This window comes from Pavona decussata, unplaced genomic scaffold, assembly GCF_977016875.1.
Source record: "Pavona decussata unplaced genomic scaffold, jaPavDecu1.1 SCAFFOLD_184, whole genome shotgun sequence".
NCBI classification, from domain to species: Eukaryota; Metazoa; Cnidaria; class Anthozoa; order Scleractinia; family Agariciidae; genus Pavona; species Pavona decussata.
In genome coordinates, this window is record NW_028145593.1 from 795,469 (window position 1) to 815,981 (window position 20,513).

Sequence of the window (20,513 nt, forward strand, 5' to 3'; positions counted from 1 at the left end):
CAGCAAAGATGAAAAGCGTACAAAAAGGCTTAGCTCATTGTGAACTCACTTTCTTTGTTCGGCGATAAATGAAGAAGGATTCACAAACGAGAAACTAAGTTATTTTAAGAGCAAAAATTACCTTTGTGATCCATTTGGTATAAAATCGAGGGATCGATAGTAATTTGCTTACCACAACCCAAGCGCGCGCTTAATAGCATCACCTAACAGAATGTGTAAAGCGTGCGCAAACTGTGTTCGGCCACCTTAAATGAGGCTAAATTACTCGTCCTGGACAAATAATTAATCAAGGTTCTTTAATTCATGCATACCAGCTCACTCATGTCTTTGGATTGTATTACTGCTTGATCATAAGTTAATATGAGAAAAAATAATAATAATAATAATAAATAATAATAATAATAATAGTAATAATAATAATAGTAATAATAATAATAGTAATAATAATAATAATAATAATAATAAATGATAAAGTGGAGTCAATTTGCGTTTTCCCAACAACCTTTATTGCCTTGTTACACCTTGCTACATTGATCATATGGCTATTAAATATACCCAAGAAACTAGCTTTTTGGCTACTATTTGAGAAGATAACAATCTAATTTTCGCCATATTTTGTAGTGGGTGGTTTACACCTCGTAGAATACTTCTACATCATCCGGAATGAACTGATGGTAACCGGGGTCAAGACCAGCTAAGATATTACAGACCATCCCTGTGCCATACCCTGGTGGATATTCATAACCGTGACCACAGTTGGTATACGATTGTTTGATAGTATAGGCATTGTCGTGTATGTGAAGGTCGTTTCCATCACCAAACGTTGGTCCATACGTTCCACAGTGGTACACGGCATACTTCTCTTTTCCTGGCTTTAACTCCAACTTGAAAGGACTGTATCCCCTGAGATTATACAGCGAGAAGATGAAGGCCCTTCGGTCATAGACATACTTGCAAGGTGACGGACCTGAGATTAAGAAAGGCGTCAAGAAGAGAGAAATAGAGTAAGACGTCAGACAAATCCCTTTGGGAATCCAGTGGATATGCGTTGTAGTTTTTAAACTAGCGAGCGAAAATGTGGGAATACGCTAACGAAAGTATAATGCTACAAAGAAAAACAGCAACAACAGCACAACATTGACTTGGTGTCGAACGTTGCAAACAAACTTTAACCTGGCCACCTAAGCCTGTTTCTATGAGAGGTTTGGCTCTTGGATAGTTTTTCTTTACATGATTAACTCGTTATCATTTTTGCAGTTGACAGATTACAGACGTGAAGTATTAGGTCTAGCTATAAAAAAGAAATCAGCCATTTCAACAGAAACGTATCCAATATTCACCACTAATTGACTGTTGTCTAAAAATTGCGTATTAGAGAAAAGCCAGATCCGCGATTTTATACTTAAAGATTTTTTTAGACGACCCATGTTTTACTGAAATTTGCATTGTGAAAAAAGGCTTTCATCAAACTTTCAACTCCTTTTATAACATAGCTAGTAAATTCGTGCAATCAAATTCAATTGCGCGAGCGTGCTTCATATTCCTATTGTGCACGCTGATGACGTCAGCAAACAAATGCCTCGAGAACTCGGTGAGCGACTTTCACCATTTTGCATTCAAAAACGGGAGAAATCTTCAGCAAAACGTTTAACTACAGATGACAACAAGGGAACCAGCTGATGAAGAAGCTCTTCCCACTTTTTCTTTGGGATTGGAGTTTTTAACTCCCGAAAAAACCTAAAGAAAAGGAAAAAAGAGAACAAGGCCCGTGACATCGTGTCTCGCAAAACTATTAATTTTCAGGCGCCAATTTCGCTTTCTCAGAGGGAAAAGACATTTTTTCGAAACGATAAACTGAAAGAAAGACTGCTAAGGAATACTTGATAGTTTCAAAAGCGGAAATCCGATAATTAACGGCGAAGAAATTGTGCTTAAAGGAGATATTGTTGTTTTATCCAGCCGACGATCAGCAAGCGGACATTTCAGATCATTATTTACTGATTATACGCCACGAACTTTCTTGGTAACGTTCGAGTACTTGTGGGAATTCAATTCACAAGAAATTACAGGTTTGATTGTGAATTTGTACTTAAATACTTTTCTAATTGAAAGCTTCTTCGTATTCCTAACAGTTTTGTTGAAAACCGTGCACACCGTTCGATAAATTCACTTCAAAATGGACTTGCAGTTCCTTCAAATCACTTGCGCGTTCATCGTCTCGGGTTAAAAATTGTACGCCTTTGCTTCTTAGAACAAAGACTTAATTGAATAAATTTTTCATTTAGGGAAGCTTCAGTTGTCTGTTTTCTTTCTATTTTCATTCTTGAGACGTGACAACTGCGTAAATCTTGCGTAAACAAAACGACATGTCCTCGCAAGCGGAAAGAATTCTCCCATGTAACGCGAGGATCAAATTTTCAAGTTTGTTTTTTGGAAAATTTTTAATTGGCAACCAGTGTATTTTATTCCATAATTAGAAACTACTGTAGACCAAAGGGGTGTTGCCTTTTTTACCCGGTAAGATGTGTATTTTTACCGAACATGGGGTTGTTTATTACCATTTTGCACATTGGCTGAATGCTTGGGAAACCTCTGGCCAACCTAGAATCAACGGGTTTAAAAACTACCGCGTTGAAAATGTTATAAAACAATTGATTCATGCGTCAGCTGTGCATTCATCGAGATATGAAGCACTTGGGAAGTTTGCAGAGCACTCAAGAAGCTAGAGTTGCTCGAGGCGTAGCCGAGAGCAACTGTTACGCATCTTTCGTGCTCTCCAAACTTCCCGCGTGCTTCATATCTCGATGAAGCACGCTGACGCATGAATCAATTGTTAAATAGACCCCGTTTTGCTTGGTAAGAGGCTAAAAAAGTAAAATTAATTGAAATGGGGTCATTTAAACATTGGTCCTTAATATCACTCTGGCCAAAGAGCCTGAGGAGTTCGGGTACGAGATTGCACTAAGATAAAAAAATCTTCACGAGATTGCCCCCCTTAAGAACTTACTTTCCCAAGGAACGTCCGTGAAACCACCAAAAATGTTGTCACCGACTTTGACGATTGTTACAGTAGGTCCCTTGCCATCGCAGCCCTCGTGGAACTTTTTTGCACGCCAGTTCTCCGGAGATTCATCCGCACGCCAACATCTCACTAATTTACTGTTGGGCTTCAGCACCGGTTTTAAAAAAGCCATCAGCTGATCTGTGTACTTCTGGTCGACACCTCCAAGAATACTGGATTCGCCAGAGCCAGTAAATCCACCTGTAATAATCAGTTAAAAGAAAACTAAATTAAAGAGTATTCTATGTGGTTTGTATAGCTGTTTATGCCACCCAGAAAAAAATTTTCGTCTTAAATTGCTAAATGAGCCTGATTTGGTCTGAAGGATAAAAGGTAAGTTAATGCGGCAGATTTTATTACGCTTCAACAAAATCTTCAAGTTGGTTGCCTTTTTGTTATTTAGGGGTAATATTTCTGAATTCTGATTGGTGGAGACAGGGATAATTTTTTTTATTAATTTTCCTATTAAGCGAGGACGAAATTAGTGACGTTACCTGTTTTGCTGAGCACGCCATTTCTACATTTTAGTGGTTTCATTTCTGCCTGATAAAAACGAGGTTTTTGAATTCTGTCACACCCATATACCCAGCGGATTTGTTTGGTTGAAAACCTAGAATCATTCATGGAGACCAAGCGCTTTCACCCCGTTGAAGCTTCTTCCAACAAAAGAGTGCATTTTTAATGGAAGGAAGCAGCAGGTACAAATCAGTTGAAGAAATTACTCTACAAGTTCTTTATTTAGAGCCACAGTCCATAGCTGACTTCTATTTTTATCGACGTGTGTTAGTTAATTGCTAGTGGTAGTAGGAAGCTTCACAGCGCAGGTGAATCAATTGATCAAAGGCCAACATTTTGTCAAATCGTCAATGGTTAGCTTATTAATTCAAGTTGTATTTTACTATTAATTGAATCTCTCATGCGAAGTGCGGCGTTTGACCCAATTATGATTTCGCCCGCTTGTAATTCGAGATGTTTGTTTTTGGAATTAATAGAGAGATTTATTGTTGTTATTACTCTTTGGATCGGCTGGGGCGTTCTTGACGCCTGGCTCAGGAACGAAAAACAACTGTTTCGGTGTCAGGCGCCGATCTTCAAATGAATCGAGCATAATACATGGAACAAGTACGTGCATTTGTGTTATAAGAGCTCTTGTGATTTTCTAAAGGCCATTGGCTGCAAGCCGTTGATTCTTTTTGGCCGTTTTTCTACCGATAATTAATCGGAAAGGGTTAATTAACGTCCTGAACAATCACATTAAAAAAAAAATTGGAAAAGTTGAATTGGTATGCAAATCAATGAAAAGCCGACTTTTTTCCATTTTTCAAATAGAGATTTATTTCAAATTTTATTTGTAAGTGTTTTTATGTTTCTCACACTTATTTATTGATCGCTTTGCAATTTATCTCATAATGTTATTTAGTTTGGCTTAGTTAGGTTCAACATTTGGCTCTACCGGGCGAACTTAATTGATTTTGGTCTACCTATACGGTGACAGGGATCAGCTGCTGATAAGATCAGCTCAATTTCTATAGAAAAATTTTCTTTGCACCAGGCATTTTACTTTTAAAGTATAGCTGCTCAAATGATTTCAACATGTGCGCCTTCTCCATATAACCATTCTTCCCTTATCAGTCCATAAATATAAGTACAAAGCGCACTGCTACACGCTTTTATTTACGACAACGCTATGGCTAGCATGACATTGTCATAAAACAGGCCGAAGTTCGCAATTAAAGTCTCCCGTGATTTTAGAATTCTTACGATATAACTGCAATACACCTTTGAAATCAGATACTCAGCTATGGACCAAGCGACAAGCGAAAAATGAAATTTTATATTTTTGACTCCAATTTCCGAGTTGCCACGTAGATTTATGTGGCCCAACGAACAGTCCTTTTAAAAGAAGCTATACTATGAATTTATACAATTTACGATATGTTAGTGAACTCACCGCTCTTTTGGCAGTATTTACCATTCCCAGTGTAACCTTCCTTGCAGGTACAGGTGTAGGAACCGTCAGTGTTCTTGCAATCAGCAAAGGGGTGACATTTATCAGTACCCATTTTGCACTCATCTACATCTGAAAAAATGCACACACCTTATTTCAGTTATGATGGAAATGATTTTAAAAATACGAGGGAGCAAGGATTGTGCTGATGTAGGTCGGTCGTCTCTCACAATACGCCTTGGTTCGAAGCCAAGAGGATGGGCGAATCACCAATTTTTGATGGTCAGCAGGAAGGGGGTGGGTGCTAGAGTCATTTTAAAAGTCTAGATCTAGCCATTTCTTCGTTATCAGCTAAAATTTCTGCCATTCAAGCTATTAGTTAACTATGGTGGATCTTTTACTTCTCACGTGTTTCGTATCAACGCTGACAGTGTTGAGTAACATCCGAAGATCTTATGAGTGATTACAATCTCTTTCGATACTCTACGGACACTGCTTTTCATCTTCTGACGACCTCAAGACTTCTCGAAATAAATTTTGTGGAGCTCCAAGCCAGCTTGATTAACACCTTACTCGTAAGGCATTAATTTAATCAGCCATTGGGAAGCTATTTGCTGGTAAAATTCACGCTATTTACTGACAAAGTTTATCCATCTTAGTGAACAGTCTTCTTAATGTTTCTCAGCTATAAGCTAAAAGAACTACGATTTCTTAGTTCACAGTTATCACAGGTAACCTCATGCAGATCCTTATACCACTCTCCTTTTTTGTGGCGACTCATTTTAATATAACTACCTTTTAGTTTAATAGGTCGGTTTTCACTTGAGTGAGGAAATTAGTGTACAAGGATACTTTCCACTTTGAAAACTTCTTTCTCTCTCTACTTCTACAATTAAAAACTCATGTATTCGTTCTCTCTTACTTATACAATTGACCCTATGTAATGTTAGGCTGCGTCCAGTTGCCTTACTTTCAAGGATTTGAAAAAGGACAAAGATACTTGGCGAAAATAATACAATATAAAAAAGGTTTTTTTGAAATAAGATCACGACGATTCTTGACAATGAAATCGTATCCTTATTTCCAGACAGCCTGATTCGTCACCTTTGATTTCACCAAAACCTTCAAAACCCGTCAGAATTAAAACTTAGTTCTGAAAACCTTCAAGAAATGAGACTATGTTTAAAAAATGGGAAAAAGAGACAAAATATCAATATTCTCAAGAATATCACATTAACAGATGATTGTGAAGAATTAAAGCATTAAGGGCCACGATCTTTAACTAGTCAAACCAAAATTATTGGTATTTTTTGGGGAAACGTTACCAAAAGTTGAAGTCAAGGCCGAATCTTCCTATTCCTCGACCCCTCCCTAGGCTAATTCACCCATTTGCTTTAACTTCCAAAGGGCAAAGACACCCGTTTGAGCAAGTATTTGATGGACAGAAATTGTAATTCCTTTTATTTTCATTCATAAAATGTCACCTACTGAATAGACATAGCCTATGCTTGTGGTTTCAAAGATTAACATGACCTTATACTACACCAACATATTCGAAACCTGCAGCCCCATAAGAACTTTAAAGCAACTAGAGAAAATTTTCAAACCCTTATCCCTTGTCCTCTCACCTCCACACTTTCCACAGCTCTTGGGGCACTTTTTAGGGTCCGTGTCACATATTCCTCCTTTAACCAGCTTTGGGCATTTTGGCGTTTTGTCTTTGCATGCTTGAAAAAATTAGAGAAGAAAAGTAAAAATAAGCCAGCGATAGTATCGTTTAATATTCGTTGCGAAAAACAAAACTGCTGAGCCGTTAGTAAAAACCCATTTAGACCTGGAAGTTTTGAAGGGTGCCCTGTGTTCGTCATCTTTAACTTGGGTTGTCAGGCTATTGCATGTCTTAACGCATTAAGCTTTTGGTTCAACACTTAAACAATATTTTTGAATGAAACGTGTGCACTGTTTGTAAATATGGAAAAACCTTTAAAAAAGGCTTGTTGCAAATTGTTGAAACAAATATGATTATTTGAGACTTTTCATTCAACACTCCTTTCAACATTTCCTTTGTTCTAGAATTGTTTGACCATGTTGTAGCTGTTTGAACATTTCCTTCCAATTCAGTCGAACAAAATTATGAACACAACTAGTTTTAAAATTATTTCCTGGTTGTCGCGATTAATTCTTAAGTGTAGGTCTGATATTGCAACCGTTGGAACTCCCTCAACATAATAATGTTTTCGTTTTTAATGTTTGTCTTCCTTGTTTTCAGTTGACTTTTGTTGAGGCAATACTCAATGGTTCACGTTATCTTTAATACTTTGTGTCAGAAAAAGATGCGAGACAAAAATGCGTGCGTGAAAATCGTACGCGGATTGTACCATTTTTTAAACAGACCCACCTAATGTCACAAGCATGTCACTTTTTGCCAGAAACAAGAAAATTGACACGCTGGCAACAAATAAAAAAGCAGGTTTTTCTTTTATTTACATAAAATAATCTTTCATTGTTATTAAGAAAACCGTATGGTCCAAAATGGCCCTACGCTAGAATGTGTATCAGTAACTTCAAAGCTGTGGATAGTCTCTCTTATTAATGTCACTCTTATTAATGTAATTTAAGGTATCTTTAAGAGAAAGTTTTTTTCCCAGTAAGCTCAGTGAGCTCCCTGAGCTTATGTTTATTTTATTATCACTCATAAAGCCTTTAAATGGCATAGTCTTCTAGAGGCCATACTTACCCAACTCATCGCACTTTCCACAGCTTTCGGAGCAAAGTTTTGCCACCTTCTTTGAATCGCATTTTCCCTTTTTGGCCCATTTGCGGCATTTCCTGTTTTTATCAACACATTCTAAAAGCAAAAGCAATAATAAATTATAATATTATTGCGTCATTATGTTCTCTCAACGTCATGCCTTGAATCTGTTAATATTAGTCCACATGCACTGACGAATGATAGTTCTATTGATAGTATTGATAGTTCTTAATGGTGCTGGTTATTAAGCAACTGATTAAATCAACAGTTCACATGACTCAAAACTCTTCCACATCATATTTTATTGATGCTTTTTATGATGTTTCACAGGTGTTTCTAACTTTTGAGTCTAAGTATGATCTTCTAAAGTGTGGCTATTCCACAGGAAATGAAGAGTTTAACTCGTTCAGCCATCTCAATGAAGCAACATTTACAATTAAATGAATTGAGTTGGGTCGGCCTTTGGGACAAAGGACACTCAAGACATAACGAGCAACCATACAAACTCACCTTGTGCCAGACTTAACGCCACTAGCATCAAGATAACACCAATCACAAGTCTCATGATGATGTCCTGCTAAGAGTCTATGAATCAGCAAAAAAGAGAAAAAAAGGGGGGGGGGGGAATTGTTTCTTTGTTTTAGGAATTTAAACTCGAGTAATCAGTAGAGGAAACCAGATCAAACTACAATTAGGAGAGAGTTTTTCTCGCCGAGAGTTTTACGACTGCAAAAAAAAAAAAAAAATTAAAATTCTGAGGATTTCTAATAACTTTGAAAACAAAAGCCATCCAAGATTGGTCGTGCGGTTTGAAATGACTGGACCGCCGGCCGGTTGGCTCAGTTTGTTGAGCATCGGATCACCGTGCGGGAGGTCGTGGGTTCAAATCCCGGCCCGACTAACACTCGGGGTCTTCAAATAACTGAGGAGAAAGTCGTGATTTTGTTATGACATCTGCAAATGGTTAGACGTTCTATTGTTCTCTGATAAGGACGATAAACCGTAGGCACTTCAGTGTTCTTAACCTTGTAAGACGTTAAACAACCCAGACACTAATCGCAAAGAGAGTTCCCGTTGTGCTGGTCTGGTGTTTGTGCTGTTTTATGATTCACGGGTCGAGGGCCACAATAGTAATTAACCATTGTGTTAGCTTGGTGTTACCCTCCTTAAATATTTTCTTGATTTATTGATTGATTGATTGATTGATTGATTGATTGATTGATTGATTGATTGATTGACTGATTGATTGATTGATTGCTTGCTTGCTTGCTTGCTTGCTTGCTTGTTTGCTTGCTTGCTTGCTTGCTTGCTTGATTGATTGATTGATTGATTGATTGATTGATTGATTGATTGATTGATTGATTGACTGATTGATTGGAATAATGGCATTCGTGACGTAGGTCCTGCTGAGGGTAGAAGAGATTTCTTGGCAGTTTTTCTTCGCTAAAAGTAACCTTCATATATAACTTCGGGAAAGAGAATTTTACCGAATCACTTCAAACATACCCCGGAGAAACAAATGAAAAAAACTGTGCTATTTCTAGCACGAAGTACAGAAATAAACTAAACAACTATCTCTGAAAAATTCGCAACATGAACCAAGAAATTCAATTACTTTCAACACGATTTTGTTCAACCCTAACTCTTAGGTAGTTTATTAAACAATCAAGGAATAGATCTGAGCTAAAAAAATAAAATTAAAATAAATCACTTTATTTAAGCGTCAATGTATTTAGCGCGGAGCACTAATTGGGGATACCAGCTGGATGACAAATGTTAAGCAATTTTATTTTTAAACCCAATTACTCTTTTTACATTCACATCTCAAGAGGGTTTAAATTAAAGTGCTGATCAAAAGCCACATATAATTGCCAAAATAGCACTTCAGAAAGTCGTTATTTCAAATATTTAATTAGACGACAGATAGATATGATGCTTGCTAACACGGGCCAAACATTTCCCTCTTTTAAATATTTTGGCATGTGCCAAGGAAGGCAACAATTTAAGGTCAGTGAAAAGTTTTTGGAATAACTATTGTAACATAGTCTTTATAAGTATTTAATATTTTGTCATCTCCAAAAATTCACGTTTCGGGGGATTTTAACCCTATTCAGCTCAGCCAGGTCTTTTTTTTTTGTTTTTACATCCCTAAACGTGGAGCAGGAAATGGCAAACGGGGTGCGGCACGACTATACGCAGTGACAATCACGTCATTTGTTGTTCACAGCCGCCATCGTTGATTTCTCTATACGTCTTTAATCACAGAAAGTCGACCCCAATTGTTCCACATTTCTCAACGCCAATAGACAAGAGTCAAAATAATGTAACATGTAAAGGTTAAGAGAACAAACTTAAACTTTGTCATTTGTTCCAATCGGAATTCTTCAAAATCTTGTTGTCATAGGAACATCAATTCAAGTGCGCCATCAATTATTATACCAAATTGTTACTATAAACAAACAAATAACTTTAAGTACTAGATGAAATATGAGTGGGAGATCTGTATGGGCGTTTACAATGGCGAGCCGAAGGTGAGCCATTGTAAAGCCCATATAGATCGTACCCGAAAATTTTATCGTACTTGTGAAAAGAAACAACCAATTGAATGCCAAGTATTTTCATGCGATTTGGTCAATGGACATGTATGTCAAAATATCACTGATCCCACAGGAGAGACAGCACGGGACAATAGTAGAACTGTTTATAATTTATAATTTTCAGTCGCTCGATACATTAACACTTAATACTGCTTCATTTTATTTTGCTTTTTTTCTTCGTTTGATTATTTTTCATCGCTGACCTTGAGTTTGTGTTTTTTCTTTTTGTATAGAGCTAATTTATGTCAACAACTTTAGACTTTCTGATGTCTGAAAGCGAAAAAGCAACTACCAAGAACAAGAGGAAACTCCATTAAAATGATATTTTCTGCTCCGAAAGAACATTAATTACGAAAAAACTACAGTACAAACAGCCTATTATTAAAAAACCTTTTTTTGAAAGTGTCGCAAGGAAAAGGTTTTTAGCCCTGTAGAAGATAATTTATTAAAATATCTGTAGATAATTTTTGTGATGCAGGAACAATAGAGCTCCATTACTTAAACGTCCTTAAATTCGCTATTTTATTTGGGAAAACTGGACAATTGAAGTATACGAGTTATCTTTGTACTCAGACGAGGCAGAATACGGAGATCAACCAAAACAGATCAGATTAAAGGAAAAAATATAGAACAATCTAATCTAATTTAATGTAAAAATGGAATAAAACGCGACATAAACATTTTATTAAATTTTTGCTAGCTCAAAATTTTGTCTGATTTGGGATCACTCCAATCATTGAGTGAGAAAACGAGGCTCACACGAGCCTCAGTGACTTACACGCAAGAGTCCGCACGCGAGTAAGCGAGCAACGCGCGTGCAAGCCCAGCGCTGGACCGCCTTCAATCACGGAGAGAACAAGGTAGGCGCACGACCACGAATTAACAAGAGTTGGAGATTTTTTTGGCCGGAAAAGATAAAATATGTAGTTTATTTCAATAACAACTTCATACGATACGATAGCGTAACTGAAGCTCTCTAACGCAACTGAAATGCTGACTCAAGGACAACATAATTTTATCCTTCCTAAATAACCATTAACCACTTCTGAATACAACAACCCAACACGTAGAGTAATTGTGGCACTGTTGACCACTTGGGTATCAATTGACAGCTACAAATCTTGCGAAAGATAAGATATCGTCATTCTGAGCTTCGGCGCAGTTTAAATTTAGAAGCTACTTCATAACTTACCTTAAATCAAATTGATCCTCTGATCTCCCCAAAGACAATGTCCTTGAAGGAAAGGAGCACAAAGGTTTAAAAGATCAGGGTGTGGAAAATGCTGACATGTCGCTTTGCTATTGGTTGGTGATGATTTCATAGGGTGGGGGCTTTTTGAAATGACAGGTTAACATGTCGATCCGCCATTGGCTGCCGATGACCTCATGGATCGATGATTGGCTATTGATGAACAACTGTAAAGTTGCAGGATACTGGGGCCATGTAAATTATAAATTGTTTCAAATTACATTTGGTACAAAGTATAATATTTTTTGGTAAAACTTTAGAACAAGAAGTGGGTTTTAAAATAACACTCGCCAAAGTCGTACCAAACCATAGCTATCTTTTGACAATAAAATATTACCGCTATGCTGATTTCATTTTATTATGGCGGTAGTTTTTGAACTTATTGACATGCCGAAGACTTTTACTTTTCTTAAATATGGGCGGATTTGGGCTGATGAAATTTTTTGCAAAACGAGAGTCGTTTAGAGTGTGCAGATCGCGGATTCCCAAACAAGATTCTATGGCTATGATTCAACCACAATGATTCGCCTGTGGTGCAGTCAGCCCATGGTTAAAGGGAATTAAAAGATTTTTTTTTTCTTTAATATACGCTTACATTCTGAAATCCAGTACTTGTGAATGGTTTGCGGGGCGAATTTCAATACCGACGTAGACAGCATTTTAAGTTGGAAAAGGATGGCTAATGCTATAAAAGCTCAGAAAATACCATGACAAGCCTAATTGGCGTCTAACGTTTTCCATCACATCACATGTACTCAGTTCTAAGGATTTTTGTGACATCCAGATAATTTCATAAGCAACACGTTTTTAATGAAAAATAAAGATATGATATCGTGCTAGTTCAAATAATCTCAGCTTGACAAATAGCTGTTGTGAACCACATCTTATAATGGTTTATTTTGTTCTTAAAACCATTATTTTTTATCTGTGAATAACAACTGTCGCATGCAGGAAACTGTAATATAATCCGCCAACGCTTCAGGGCAACACATTTACCGAAAACACAAATTTCTTCATGAGAAATAAAACCAATTATATATTTTTTCCGGAGTAACAGGACCAAGTTCCTAATGTAAGAAATGCTTTACCATCATTTGTAAAAAGTCAAACTAATATTTCCCACCTCAGTTATAATAACTATTTTCTCAAACACCAACTACTACGCACATCATCCTTGTTTATCAGTAGCCATTGTTCACGGAGGGCTGCCTCAAACGCCATTACGCTGATGTGCTGAAACGAATTGATTAGTAAGGTTGGGCACGGAGTGATGCATGGAAGTGTGTTATGTCAAATATCGTTAAGCTCGACAAAGTCTGCCACATTTTGCGACACTTGAGCGGTGGTAGAGACTCCTATGTAGACATTGCTTCGCTTAACTACCTACATAAAAGAAACGCCTCTCGATCAGTCTTATTCAGCATTTAAAATTTGGTTAACCCATGTGCTCAATGTGTGAACAACAAGTTTTAACCAAGATAGAAGCAGAAACAGAAACTGTTGGATTGCTCGTTCCTCTTCTTTTTGAAACAGATATTTTGGTGTAATGTTTTCTTTGCTATAAAATATCTTCCACCGTAGCTTAACTAAAGGTATGAAGGAGGCAGTGTGGTCGATTGGTAAGGGCGCTGGACTTGAAATCCGAAGGTCCCGGGTTCAACTCCTCGGCCGCGTTGGGATTTTTAAGGATGTTATTTTCAAATTAAACTATTTTTTGTACATTTTAATGCTCGGCACTACTAGCCGGCTTGTGCTATAAACACTACCGAGGGTACATAAAGGCCATTTATTTTTGTATTTATTAGAAATGTAGACTTTCCTGATAGAACAGAATAAGGTAACAGTTAAAACAAACAACCATCTTACTGCTGCTGTAAAGATGATGAAGAGGTTTCAGAAACGTGCTTTTTAAGGCCGGATAAATCAAAACACCGCCCATTATTTTGTTACACTGCTGGAGTTATCCTGGCTGATGAATTTTAGACCGAAACGATTCGGAATGTACTGGAAAAAACAAAAAACAAAAACAAAAACAAAAAAAACCCATAAAGTTCCAACGACATCATCGTCACATCTTCATTTCATTACAAATCTCGCCAACAAACTCTGACGCAGTGTCGTGCGTGGTGACATTCTGGAAAGGAAATAATTGCGTAAAAAGAATGTACTCTGAGAGCTTGCAATTATTCAAACCCTGTATGTTTATCTGTGTCGTAAATATGTGGGAGATATGCACTAGTTCTCATTCACGTTTTCTCGTAGATCTCTTTGCTCCCTATAATAAATAGGTTTTGCTGCAAACTGTTGCGCGGTATATTCTTACCTTTCTGATATATTTAATCACTGCTGTGCCAAACATCTTAATCTTAGATTCGTAATCTTCAAAAGATATAGGATTGCACGATGACTGAGTAACAGTTAACTTGGGATGTCTTCCGAATAATAGCTTGCGAACCCCTGAGAAGTTACCACACAGGCCGCGCGAGTTGAGCGGGAGGCTCGAGAGAGAAGAGCCATCACGCGTGCTTCTTTCGTGTTCCCGAAATCGTGCCATGTGCTCAATATTTCGCTTCCAAAGTAAAAGGGCGTCAATTAAATTGATGCTTGTTACTTGAGAAACAATGTTGTCATGTTCTCAGTAAAAAAGTGACTCATCATGTCTCAGTGAAAAACATCTATATTTTCCAGTTACTGACCTGATGCCCAGAAAGGTTCATTAACTAGCAAACGCTTAAACACCATAAGACACTAAACAGTTTTCAGACACCTAAATATTACGAAAAAAAAAAAAGAATTAGTATAAATCTACTAGCGTTCTGTCATGAATGCTGTTCTCTTATTAGCTACGCTACTTACTATCTATTCTGTGGTAAATAGTGGGTAGAGTGAGTAGCGCTTCACTTTTCCTTTGGTAAATAAGTGGAGCGGAGTCAAGTGTCACAAAATACTACAGACGCAAACTTTGAGTTACAACAGTTCGGTGGCTCTATTGTTTTCAGAGGAAACCTTAAGAGAGATGACTTTTCTAAATATGTAAAGGTGACTGACGCTTTTATTGCCAAAATTATGAATATCTTTTCAGTAATAACTTACGACGCAAATGTGAACTCCATCGACCATTTCCTATCAATGTGCTTATGGCACAATTCTTTAATAAGAATTGTCAAAAGACCAGTCTTCTTTAAATTAAGGTACTTGAAAGGTGTTCAACATATCACACACTTAATGAAAGACCGCGAAATCTTTCTCTCATTCCATGAATTTAATGAACGTTACGATGTCCAAACCATTTTTCTCACCTTCCATAGTCTGATATCAGCACTAAAATCCCTAAAGCCGGCAAACAACAGAAATTCTTTACTTGTTGGGAATGCCTAGTTTGAACGCTTTCTCTGAAAGTTTTTAAAATATCATCAAGCAAATAAGACAGTGTACGTAAAGCTTGTTTCTTTAAAGCAACAATTTCCTTTCCGAAGTCAGCAAAAATGATCCACAGACTGTGAACTAGAAAGTCATGAAACGCTCGACTGGCAATCAATATACGGACTTTCACTCAGATGCACCAAAATAACGAAACTAACAATTCAAATTGTTACACAGAAGACTGGCAACAAATGATTTCTTAAAAAAAATAGGCATTAAAGAAACTAATATGTGCTTTTTGCAGTATTAAGGTGGAAAGACAAGTCCATCATTTTTGGTTTTGCAAGGCGACGTCCTGCTTCTGGCGGTGATTCAAGCAATGGTTTATCACCGAAGATTTAGCAGCTATCAACTTTACTCCAGCCATATTATTGGGCTTAAAGCCTCATTCTTTCAGAAATAGACAAGTGCACCTCTTTTTCTTAATCGCAAGATATTTTCTTTGGTTCAGCAAAATGCAGGATAAGGCTCCTGATATACAAATTTTTTGACTTTCCTAGCCTCCTTCCTGTGATGGGAGGTATTAATAAAATTGTCTCGTGTACTTTGTCCCTCACGAAGTTAAAATTTAGACTCTCAGCCATGCTTCCATAATCCATGTAATTTTTTTCAATTTAATTTAATGTTCCGCTTAATAAATGTTCTGTATTGTATTTATTTGACATGATTGCTCTAACTGTAGTGTGACAGTAATAGTATTACAACTGTACTGTAATGTAATTATAAGTTAATTAATTTTAAAAGTATCGGGAATATTGTCAGTATTGTAAGTTCTGTAGTTATTGTAAGTTTTGTTTAGTGTCAGCATTGTAAGTCTTGTTAGTATCATACGCGTAGTAAGTATTGCAAAACTAAATAAAATAAATTAAAAAAACAAAACAATAAAATAATAAAAACATGCGTTACAAACAAACAATTGCCTAAACAACTGATTCACGCTCATCTCGGTTACAAACTTTAATAATCAACTCGCTTCGGCAAATAAATGAAATGCGTATGAATGAGGAGGCCACTTTGATCAAAGGCGATTGAGAACGTGTGCAACTCGTTGTACTTGAAAAAATAATGAAACCTCGTTTCGCTTCATTAAAAAGAATTTCTCACCTTAAAATTAGGTCCCAGTCATGCTCCGCAAATAATTGATTATATTTCTCATGTAGAAGTTAACGTTTTCGGTAGAGCTGTTGCCTGTCCTGAAAGATAGGCAGCTATTAAAGAAAAGAACATGTATGAATTTCCTCTGTTTAAAAACCTGGGTGACGTAACAAGCAAAAACTGACCAAACAAACTGATTCTTTTCTGTTACAAACCTTATTTATCAAATCGTCTCCGCACATAAGTAAAATGGTGTAGAATGCGTGAGGAGGCCACTTTGATCAAAGGCTACCGGCGCTGAATGGGAACGTGTGCAGCAGGTGGTTCTTGTTAAAATAATTATTAAGATAAAATAACCTCGTTTGCGCTTTTGGTAATTTATTAAAAAAAATTTTCTCGCCTTGAAATTAGGTCCTGATACTGAGCAAATAATTGGTTATATTTCTCATATAGAAGTTTGTGTTTTCGGTAGAACTGTTGTTCTGAAGCATTGGTGGATTAAATTAAATTTTACTACATATGAAAATTGTTATTTAAATAAGCACCTTTAAATGCGAGAGAATGGCTTGAACAATGGCAGGAGACCACTTTGATCAAAGTCTACTGGCACTGAATAGGAACGTGTGCAGTAGGTGGTTCTTGATAAAATAATAATTATCAAGGTTATAAAACCTCGTTTGAGCTTTTGGTAATTTATGAAAAAAAAATTCTCACCTTGAAATTAGGTCCTGATACTGCGCAAATAATTGGTTATATTGCTCATATAGAAGTTTGTGTTTTCGGCAGAATTGTTGTTCTGAAGCATTGGTGGATTAAATTATAATTTAATATATATGAAAAGTGTTATTTAAATAAGCACCTTTAAATGCAAGAGAATTGCTTGAACAATGGCAGGAGGCCAATTTGATCAAAGTCTACCGGCATTGAATGGGAACGTGTGCAGTAAGTGGTTCTTGATAAAATAATAATTATCAAGGTTATAAAACCCCGTTTGAGCTTTTGGTAATTTATGAAAAAAAATTCTCACCTTGAAATTAGGTCCTGATACTGCGCAAATAATTGGTAATATTGCTCATATAGAAGTTTGTGTTTTCGGCAGAACTGTTGTTCTGAAGCATTGGTGGATTAAATTATATTTTACTACATATGAAAATTGTTATTTAATAAGCACCTTTAAATGCAAGAGAATGGCTTGAACAATGGCAGGAGGCCACTTTGATCAAAGTCTACCGGCATTGAATGGGAACGTGTGCAGTAAGTGGCTCTTGATAAAATAATAGTTATCAAGGTTATAAAACCTCGTTTGAGCTTTTGGTAATTCTCACCTTGAAATTAGGTCCTGATACTGCGCAAATAATTGGTTATATTGCTCATATAGAAGTTTGTGTTTTCGGTAGAACTGTTGTTCTGAAGCATTGGTGGATTAAATTATAATTTAATACATATGAAAATTGTTATTTAAATAAGCACCTTTAAATGCAAGAAAATGGCTTAAACAATGGCAGGAGGCCACTTTGATCAAAGTCTACTGGCACTGAATAGGAACGTGTGCATTAGGTGGTTCTTGATAAAATAATAATTATCAAGGTTATAAAACCTCGTTTGAGCTTTTGGTAATTTATTTAAAAAAAATTCTCACCTTGAAATTAGGTCCTGATACTGCGCAAATAATTGGTTATATTTCTCATATAGAAGTTTGTGTTTTCGGCAGAACTGTTGTTCTGAAGCATTGGTGGATTAAATTAAATTTTACTACATATGTAAATTGTTATTTAAATAAGCATCTTTAAATGCGAGAGAATGGCTTGAACAATGGCAGGAAACATATTAAGAGCCGCCCTCTATAAATATCGACTATCGTCATTTGGACAAGAAAAAATGAAATCCCTCAAACTTTCTGAGAAGAATGGTCTATATAAGTAATTCACATAAATATAACTTTCATCTCAGTTCGATTCGTATTTTAGCTGTAGTGAGACCATCTTGGTTTTGCCGCTATGAGAGGGCTTTCAGCGGCCATTTTAGGGCACACTTTTAACAAATTGCCTTACAAAGAAAACGTTACAAATCCGAACAAACATTCATTATTTAATAAATGTTTTTTGTTTAGTTGAAAAAGCATTTGCAGATTAAATTAAATGTTACTACATATGAAAATTGTTATTTGAATAAGCATATTTAAATGCGAGAGAATGGCTTGAACAATGGCAAACCTAATAAACCTAATAATAAATGAATTGATCTTTTATCGTGTCTTAAAAACTTGTGCACCTTGCTCCAAAACACTTGTCTCACATCAGCTGTTTAAGAAGACTTCTTTGTAAAAATCAAACAAAGCGGGAAGTGAAAATTGTGACCCCAATGTCCCCACTTCATTGTTGTCATGGTAACATCAGATGTTTGTCGGCACCACAAACGCCAATTTTGAACTCAGAAGCTGCTGTGAAAAGTGCCAAATGTAAGACATCATTTCTTCAGTCTATTGTTTTACAACAGCTTAAGACTTTTACCAAAGTTGAAAAAATGTATGTGGCTTTTGGTTTCCTCATTTGTAAATAAATGGAATGAATGAATTGATCTTTTATCGTGTTTTAGAAGCCTGTGCACCTTGCTCCAAAACAAATGTCTCACATCATAAGGTATTTTCGTTCTGAGAATATTTTTTCACCTAATACAGTGAATTTGAATTTCCCCTTTTTATAATTGGATGTTTATAAATGTTTCTAGACTTAAAGAAAATAGAAAGAGAATGACTTGAACAATGGCAGAATGGAGAATGGCTTGAACAATGGCAGGAAACATATTAAAGCGAAAAATAAATGAGGTGATATTTATCGTGTTTTAGAAGCCTGTGCACCTTGTTGCAAAACAAATGTCTTAAATCATCAGATATTTTAGTGGCGAGAATATTTTTACACCAAATACAATGTATTTGAATTTCCCCTTTTAATAAGCGGATGTTTATAAATGTTTCCAGACTTAAAGAAAATAGAAGGAGAATGACTTGAACAATGGCAGGGAACATATTAAGAGGCGCCCTCTATAAATATAGACAATCGTCATTTGGACGAGAAAAAATGAAATCCCTCAAACTTTCTCAGAAGAATGGTCTATATCAGTAAGTCACATAAATATAACTCTCAGCTCAGTTCGATTCGTATTTTAGCTGTAGTGAGACCGTCTTGGTTTTGCCGCTCTGAGAGGGCTTTCAGCGGTCATTTTAGGGCACACTTTTAACAATTTGCCTTACAAAGAAAACTTTACACATCCGAACAAGAATTCACTATTCGAGACAAGCAAATGTTTGTTGATAGGTTGAGAAGCTTTTTTGGGAATTTGATCGAAATCTATTTTTTTTCTTTTTACAAAATTTTTAATTTCTTCCCTTTTGAACTACTCTTCAAGTGCCAAAAATATGTCTGAGTTTAAAGATACATTACTTGGCATCCTAAAACTGTATCCCAGTTAAAGAGCAATGTCTCGTTTTTAAGAATATGCAATGAAATTTTTGGGCAGTTAAAACGACAAAATTATAGAAGGAGAAATTTTAACTGTACTTTTGTCAACAAACAGTGCCTTCGTAATTAGGATAACAACATGAAAATAACGATTTACTAAGAAATAATGATGAATTCCACTTACCTCGTGAAATATCAATAACTGGATATTTCGAAATATATCAAGTTATAGTTTCAGCAGGTCACAGCGGCAATTTTGATGATTTGTTGTGTGAAATCACTGTAATACACCGTAACCGTTAAACTGAGTTGAACACTTCAGCCGAAAAAATTGTCTTTCGCCTCATGAGCCACCGTGTGTAAGGAGTCAAATATTTCTGGCTGTGTTATCCTTAATGATCAAAATTTCTTTTAGCAACCATTAAAATCCTGTTTTGAACTGGAGATTCTCGTCACGAAATCGTTTAAGTTCTGTTGACCTTCGGCCATGATTAAACAATGGGATTGCATTACAGAAACGCGCGCACATCCAGACGGGTTGGGGCGGGGATGGGGAGGAAATGGAAATGTCACGGGCCTTGCCAGGTGTTGCGAAAGCGTTAGCCATTCTTCGCCTATCGGGGGCTATAAATTAAACTCCTGCCACCGAATTATAGAACATGACTAGTGACTTTGGCGAACGTTGTGAAATTTGTGTAGATTAAATTTTTCTGACGTTGGGCATAGTAGGAAATACCCTCTGTTAATTTATATATGCTCTCTTATTTAGAAGGGTACCTTTCCCAACTAGTTCAAATTTTATTGGTAGATCTAGGGGCAAAAATGAACTTCTGGAAATTTTGTTGACAATTAGTTTCAAGTTTGTTTCCCACTCTCAGTGATCAAATTGGGCTACGGAAACGCGAATTCGGTTTTAGTAAAATTATATGA

The 20,513-nt window shown here is 36.4% G+C and overlaps 1 protein-coding gene across 3 annotated transcripts; it reads right to left on the bottom strand.

Moving 5' to 3' along the window:
- Positions 1 to 491: 491 nt before the first annotated feature.
- Positions 492 to 19,969, bottom strand: LOC146462808 (uncharacterized). 3 transcript variants are annotated; one of them, XM_085085113.1, is made up of 8 exons: positions 19,768 to 19,969; positions 11,551 to 11,592; positions 8,272 to 8,346; positions 7,747 to 7,857; positions 6,638 to 6,736; positions 5,013 to 5,141; positions 3,008 to 3,262; positions 492 to 967 (listed from the first exon to the last, which is right to left on the bottom strand). In XM_085085113.1, the coding sequence occupies exons 3-8, from the start codon at positions 8,324 to 8,326 to the stop codon at positions 630 to 632; spliced, it is 987 nt and encodes a 328-aa protein (XP_084941239.1). In that variant the 5' UTR covers positions 8,327 to 8,346; positions 11,551 to 11,592; positions 19,768 to 19,969; the 3' UTR covers positions 492 to 629. The 3 variants fall into 3 exon arrangements, with proteins under 3 accessions (XP_084941239.1, XP_084941241.1, XP_084941240.1); XM_085085115.1 differs by lacking the exons at positions 11,551 to 11,592; positions 19,768 to 19,969 and adding an exon at positions 16,135 to 16,205; XM_085085114.1 differs by lacking the exon at positions 19,768 to 19,969 and having other exon boundaries at positions 11,551 to 11,601.
- Between the last annotated feature and the right edge of the window lie 544 nt (positions 19,970 to 20,513).